The following is a 7335-nucleotide window of genomic DNA, read 5'->3' as shown; positions in this document are numbered from 1 at the left end:
CATGCCACTTTTGAAAACTTTGGAAAATTTCATTGGATCTTGTATCTGGCTCTCTCTCTTTAGAGAGAAGGCTTAAAGCTCCCCTCGAACCTTTTTCTCCACTTCTTGCATGTTGACATGTTCCTTCTTTGTAGCTGTGAGGTAGTGGAACTCCGTCCCTTCTCCATTTCTCTCTACCTTTTGCATGTGATTCGCTTGTTCGCCACCTTCGACCAATCGTTTGGCATTGCCTCTAGCTTGGGTGAGAGGGGAGAGCTACATGGTAGTAGATTAGCCGCACATTCTAATAAATGCTTTAAATGGATTTAAATCCCTTTATTCTTAGTAATAGTACTCGTACACCTTCCTCGCACTCAAGCTTCACCTTCTTTCATATTTCATATTCTTTACAAGAAAAGAAAAATTAACCACTTTGTGACTTTATTTTCTTTTAAGTACAGGCATTATAAATTTTCAACTTTGTTGTTGCATCTTTAGGCCATGATAACTACGCGTCACTCTACTGGTGGAACGCAGGCGAGTTACTAGAATTCTTCGAGAACCTCGATACATGGCTATGTCTGTCTACAGCAGCATCAGCTGGGGCGCCGGGAAGCTCCATACTGCCGCCATGCCAATGGCCAGCATCAAGAACAGTATCAGAGGCAGCAGTGACAGCAGCAATGGCTTGCCTTTCCCTGTCTCCTTTCCAGTGCCAGCCAGCAACCCTCGCCTTTCCCTGCTCTTTGCGCTCTCCTCGCAAGCTGCTTTTCGGGCCCAGCGCAGTGAGTTACGCTCTATAATTATCTCTGTAAGAGGGGTTATCACATTCGTGTGCATGTATGTGTATATGTCCGGCAATGATTACAAGAAATGGCGGTCTAGCGTCAAATGAATCGTGAAATTGTGAAAAGATCTCTTTAGGTTTAAGACAGAATATTAAGAAAATTATAAAAGATAGAGAGAAGGTTGATAGGGGTGAAGTGAAGTTGATGAGGCACTTGCCATAGTACTCATTAGCAGTTGAAATCAACATGAAAGCTAACCAAAAGCAAATGAAATCATCAATTTCTCCACACCAATTGTCTTGAAAGACAATAGACAACTTGCTATGTTTGAGAACACAAGGGCTAATAGCCAGTCCGTTGTCTCAAAGAGAACTAGTGTGATCTTCTAGCATTGATCTATGTAAGAAATATAAATAAAATTGTATTCAAAGGGTGAATTGGATGATTATCTCCCTCTAATGCATGTAGCTTTCTCTGCCTACATTTGTTGAGCCTTTTTGATAGCCTCCTCACCTTATATTTTTGTTGCAGCAAGTTAAACAACCAAGTCATTTTCTGCCAACTCCTTGCTGTTCATAGAGCTGACTATGTAACCATATACCTATCTTTATACCTATCTTTTGTTGCTTGGAGTCATTGCACATCTTATTGCTCGGAGACTGCAATTTTGTTTCCTCCATTGTTGCCACAATATCATCCATATTTGCCAGACTGCTATTGTTGCATTTTGAGATCGGTCTTGAGTAAAACACATGCTTAGAGCTATTGCCTATAAAGAAGTACCCTAACTTAGAAACACAAAATGCAAGCATACGACAAAGAATAAACTGAACAGAATACAGCTAGGGTTAGAGTAACTTAGAGACAATGAATACAGTGAAGATCATAAATGTATGAATCTCTATAATACAGTACTCATGCAACAAACACACTATGTAGTGAAGGAATATTGTACCTTAAACTCTCTTGTCTCGAGGACCGAGGTAGAGGTAATGAGCTGGAGAGTGTGTTGTACTCTTGATGGTTCTCAAAATGCAACATGGCAGCCTTCGAGACGTACGTTTGGTAGCAGAAGCGTAGCAGTATATGCCAAAGTTGAGTTAGAGGGAGTAGTGAGGAGAGAGGAAATTGCAAAACGTAGCCTCTAGGAGAGGGGCGACATGCAGAAAACCACTAGGATGAGCAAAACACAAGGAAAAGTGTAGATGACAGTCGATCATATCAAACATAGCCCTTTAGATGCAAACATAGCGAGTGGAAGTAGTCACCACTAGTTGGAGATAATGTAGGAGTAACAAACGCAGATAATGTAGACCGCCAAGCTGAAACGTAGCCACTTGGAGGGTAGTTGATAACTCCTTGGGGGGGAAATTGCAAAGGGAAGGCTGAAAATAGGTGTTGGAAGGGTGAAGGCAATATGAAACAACTTTGATTGAGATGTCCTTAGCAAATTGGGTGTGGACAACGAAGCTAGATTTCTTGAAACTTGCAAAAATGAGATTGAGCTGAATGGGAGGTAGGCTGTCTATTTATAAAAAGTTTGGGGCCTCCCAAATCGAGGTTTACATGTGGGACACTAAAACTCTCTCAAACTACTCTCGGTTTAGAAGAATGATTAAATTTATTAATTAGCTTGAGTTTCGGGGTTGTTTAACAAAAGCTAATGATATTTTAGCTCAAAATCCCCTTTGAAACAAAAAATTGGAACTAGAAAGGGATTGCAAATGAGCACAAATTCTTTTTCTTTTCTTTTCCGCAAGGCATTCCACAGCTAGGGCATTGGGCAAAGGGCGCACATTGACTGCCCAATGATCTACCAAGACTATAGAGGCAATGGTTATCTTACCCAGAGAGCCCAAGTGTTTACCCTAGAGAGGATAGAGCATTGGATAAAGGGTACTCGTTGGTTGCCTAGTGGCCTACCAAGTCTTATAAAGGTGGATGGAAACACAATGGTTGGGTTTTTTTTTTTGGAGGGCTTGTTGTTTTGTTTTTTACAAGATTTATAATTAATTGAGTGTTTTCGAAAATATTTTAATTGATTGAGCTTCACAAGGTAATAGGGATGGTCAGCTCCAAGACCTTCACAAAATAAATCAATCTATTTCAATCGCTACACCGGGTGTTGATGATGAAGGAAATGGGGTAAGTGTGGGAAGTATATATAGTGATTGTGTGGAGAGGTAGAAAAGAACTGTGGATAGCAAGCTAGACAAGCTGAGCAAGCAAGGGAGATTGCCATATGCAATGCCATGAATATAGTGGATGCAGAGTCGACCACTCCAAAGACTAAAAAGGGATAAATGTGCATAGATACATGTTTATATAAACAAAATGCTAATGCACTAGAGTTATACAAGAGGGAGCATACTTATGCAAAATGCCATGTAACAATGCTCCTTGCATAGTGCCCTCGCAAGGGAATCATTCACTTGCCCAAGCGCCCTTTTACAATCATGGTCATCTTGATGATGCGGATAAGATACAAAGTACAATATACATAATGTCTTAATCAAACCATTGTAATCAACGCCTTGTCATCAATAAGAGAAGAAAGTTGCTCCCTCTCAAACTAGAAGGAAAAGTTGGAAAGAAGCATCCTCTCCCTATCAATTTGAAGAAGTAGGGGAAGGATGTAGTCTGTCATGAGGGCATATATTTTTGAAACCTCACTTAACATGTGGATTAATTTTTAATCACATGATTAAGTAAATGTTGCATATGTGAGGTGCAACTGGGGTTAAAGTAAATTTACGAGCCCGAGACCCGAAGAAATCACGGGATGTCAAAGGCAAAAGTTGCTATAAGTTATGCCGCACATGTACTTGGTAGTATCTAGTGCTAGTTGTTGGCCTAGGTCATTCATTTGGCCATAAGTATTAGTTGGTGATACTAGAGAAGTGGCGTTTAATAGTACCTAATGCCAATCTGATGGTCAAAGATGGCGCAAAGACACTCGGGAATAGAAGTTACCTAGCCGATTTAATTATTGACTAGTCAGATTATTTTTCAGGGCATCGAAATAATTAGTAGATTAATTCAGAGTATTTAAAGATTGAAAATTAATATTTATTTATGAAAAATGTTGAAAAAACCATTTGGGAAGGTTGCCACTTGTTAATAATGCCCATGCAAGATTGAGAAATGTCTTTAGAGGTTGGAGAGAAGTATTTTTATAAATTCAGCCTGCAAGAGAGAGGGAGGGGAGGCTGCCGGTCTGCTTTGTGGCCATTGGAGGACCTTGTGAGGTTACCAAGGGCAGGAGAAGATCAATCAACAACAAGAGATAGCATCTATAGGCTGTTGAGACAGGGCAGCGGTAGTAAATGATTGATTTTCTTCAGTTCTTTGTATCTACAAGCTATTGTGGCAGGGTAGCAGCTGCATTTGACTGATTTTCAGTCATTCTTTCCAACAAAACTCTAAATTTTCTCTATCTACAGCTTTTCCTCTCATCTCCTAGCCATTTCACAGCTTTCCTCCAAAGATCTCAGCATTTGGACCCTTGGAGGCTCATAAATTTTTGATTTCTCTACTGTAAACCCTAATCTGCCAAGCAGAAATTAGGGTTTAGCAGCAGCCTTGGGAAGTGTGCTAGAAATTGGAAGCTCCAAGACTTGGATTCAACAAGGCTGAAGCAGTTTTTAGCCTATTCAAGTGGAGGGACCAGCAAATAATTGAATTTGGGGCATTTTCCGTCTCCATGAAAGCGGGTGAAGGCCAATTGATTGCCCGAATCAAGGGGCAAATTGGATTAAAGACTTGGTGGTGATTCATCACAGCAAGAGGAGTTGGAATACTGAAAGGGATTCGGAGAATCCCATTGTAAATCAACTTTTTCTTCAATAAAGCTAAAGAAACACCCAAAGGGGTGTCAATTTTGGGGCCAATCGGGTGTGCATTGTCCAAGATTAGTAGGTAGATTTGTATTTTCAGATTTGCACTAATTGTTTGCTGCTGCAATTAAGTTGTAATCAGGGATTTACCACCCTCCCATGGAAGGAAGGCTGGTTACATGGTTCCATTGCCGAGATACCACTCAATCCCTTGATTTGGTGGGCCCGAGGCACCTAATCGCAAGCCAAAGCTTTGCGCTAGTGCTGATTTCTACTCTCAATTGAGAAATTACAGCAATATGTCTTCATACAGTGAGATGGACTCAAGAAGTGATGATGCCTCTCAATATAAACGTTCACATGGGAATGAAAGAAATGCAATGCCTGACTTTGGACAAGGCTCAGACCATGAACAACAAGCTGAAAATGTTGCTGTTGGGCAAGATGCACGGTCTTCAGGGCATAAGGAGGCTGATGACTAGCAAAGTGAAGAGGAATTTGATGACTAGTTCAAGAATCAGATGAGGACAACAACAAATCTCTTTGTTGAATTGGAAAAGGATCCTCAATTTACTCGATTTTTGAATGCTCCAAAGAAGGACAGCAAAGGCAAGAAGAAGAAGACGTCTTCTACACCTTCGGGATAGTAAGATGCACCGAAGATAATGCCAAATCCTTCATTTGAAGCTCCCAAAGATTCTAATGAAATAAAACAGTTGGTACCTACGGGTCAAGGAATGCAAATGCAAGGGCATCACAGAAGTGTTAATCCAATGGATTTTGGATAGCTAGGCGTGTATGCTATGATGGGGCAGCTAGGATATTTTGGTGGAAGCACGATTTTTCATGCTATGGTTGGACAAGGACCGCATACAGGAATGTGTGGCACAAATCCCTATGGTATGCAGTAACCAATGCATGGAGTGCAAGGCCCAATGTATTTGGGTATGGTTGGATATATGCAAAACCCTATGTATGGCAGCATTGGCTTGATGCTTGCGGCACAAAGTAGCATGTTGGGTATTGCATCTGCACCCTTGAATGCTTATGGGGCTGAAGGAATGAATATTGGTCATGCAAATGCTCTATTTGGCGTTGGTTTTGATGTAAATTTAGCAAATGCACCCTTTTTGCAGCAGCCAATGTATGACAACTTGACACCCAAGGGGGCAGAAAAAGACTATGATGAGGGTGGAAAAGGAGTGAATTTTGAGTCCTTTAGCGGTGTACAAGATAGGCTGAAAGCTTTGACTTTCATTCAGCAGTTTGATGCAGCCTATTCAAGGGGGAACTTCACGGAGTCCTCAAAGATTCGAAAGACAGCCACTTTCTTGAAAGGGAATGCATTACAGTGGTGGTCCACTCTTTTGATGCAAGGTAGAGCACCGTCAACATGGGTACAATCAAAGCAAATGTTTGCATCGAATTGGTTCACAAGTACCTTTGAGGTGGACATCATGATAGCTTGGAATAAGTTGGATGCTAAGGAATGTAAGAATTTGGAGCAATATAATAAGAAGTTTTGGGATGCATCGCTGCCTATTACTTCTTATCGCCTCGTATCCCTTCATGAGCAAGTGAAAAAATATGTTTGTGCGCTGCCCAAAGGAATCAGGGATTTTTGCATTAAATCCACCGTGTCTAGCATGTCTTAGCTTATAGAGACTGCTGCTACAACCGATGCTTTGCTGCGTGGGAAGGATTCGGGCATCCTAGAGAGTGGAGAGAAGCTGAATAAAAATGTGTTTAAGGCTGAGAAAAAGGGTAGATCTGAAAATCAGCCTGAAAAGAGGCCAAAATAACAAAGAAAGGGCTCGAAAACATTGGCACAACGTAGGGAATTGATGGCTGCAAATAAATGTTTTATTTGTGAACAGGAGGGTCACATTGCAAGGGACTGTCCCAATAGGCAGCAAGTTTGAAAATCAGAAAATTAGGGAGATTCTAAAGGAAAGAAGCCCAACACATGAGTGGGATTGGTACCCGATGTTAGTGATCAGCCCAATGATGATACTACTGAGTTGTGCAGAGTATGGGGCAAAATTAGGGATTAGCATGCATTGTTTTTCTTTGATAATGGTGCACGAGCCAACTGCATCTCTCTTGACATGGCCTCCCATCTAGGCATCAGAGAGGATGAGATTGGACCCATGGGGAAGTTGTAATGGCATGTAAAGGCCATGGAGAGCTCGTCACACCGCTCATTGGAAAGCTTCGATTGCATATACAAGGATATGTGGACAGTGAAGAGTTCTTTATTGCTCCACTTGAGGGTTGTAATGTATTGCTTGGTATGCCATGGTGTCACCATGTGCATGCAGTGATTGATTCTCGTGCAAAAAAGATTAGTATTTAGCATAAGGGAAAGGTACTCACGCTTGATGTAAAGTTGAAAGGTGAATCTGTCCCTATTGTATCTGTAGTTGCCATTTCCAAAGTAATGAAAAATCATCTTTCAGCGTACTTGGTTTTTACTAAGGATAAAGATGATAGTGAGAATGTTGGGAACATTTCTAAGTTAGAGAAGGATCGTATGTCATTTCTGAAAATGTATGTTGATTGCTTCTCTCAGTTACTTCCAAGGTAGCTACCGTGTCTGAAAGGCGAGAAGATCATGGCACAGATCTTATCCCTGGAAGTAGCCCACCTAGTAAGCCACCATACAGAGTCAGTGCAGCCCAAAAGGAGGAGATATGAGTCAGGTAAATGAGCCGTTAGAAAAAGGGTTGATT

The 7335-nt window shown here is 41.2% G+C and overlaps 1 protein-coding gene across 4 annotated transcripts in view; it reads left to right on the top strand.

Moving 5' to 3' along the window:
* The first annotated feature begins 436 nt into the window (after nt 1-436).
* Nucleotides 437-7335, top strand: part of LOC148019584 (SOUL heme-binding family protein) — a 57174-nt gene continuing 50275 nt past the window's right edge. For 2 of the 4 annotated variants that reach the window (XR_015694836.1, XM_087699596.1), the window contains exon 1: nt 437-764. Coding sequence is in view for 2 of the 4 variants with exons in the window: in XM_087699596.1 (XP_087555722.1) it covers nt 551-764 (214 nt within the window). In the remaining 2 variants the exon portion in view is untranslated. The remainder of the gene's footprint in view (nt 765-7335) is intronic. The other 2 variants (XM_087699595.1, XM_087699597.1) reach the window with 2 other exon arrangements.

Source organism: Lygodium microphyllum, chromosome 19 (assembly GCF_053477565.2).
Source record: "Lygodium microphyllum isolate KBCC chromosome 19, Lygodium_microphyllum_v1.1.10, whole genome shotgun sequence".
Classification (NCBI taxonomy): Eukaryota; Viridiplantae; Streptophyta; class Polypodiopsida; order Schizaeales; family Lygodiaceae; genus Lygodium; species Lygodium microphyllum.
The sequence above is the reverse complement of the archived record's forward strand: the minus strand, read 5'-3'. Positions and strand labels throughout refer to the sequence as shown.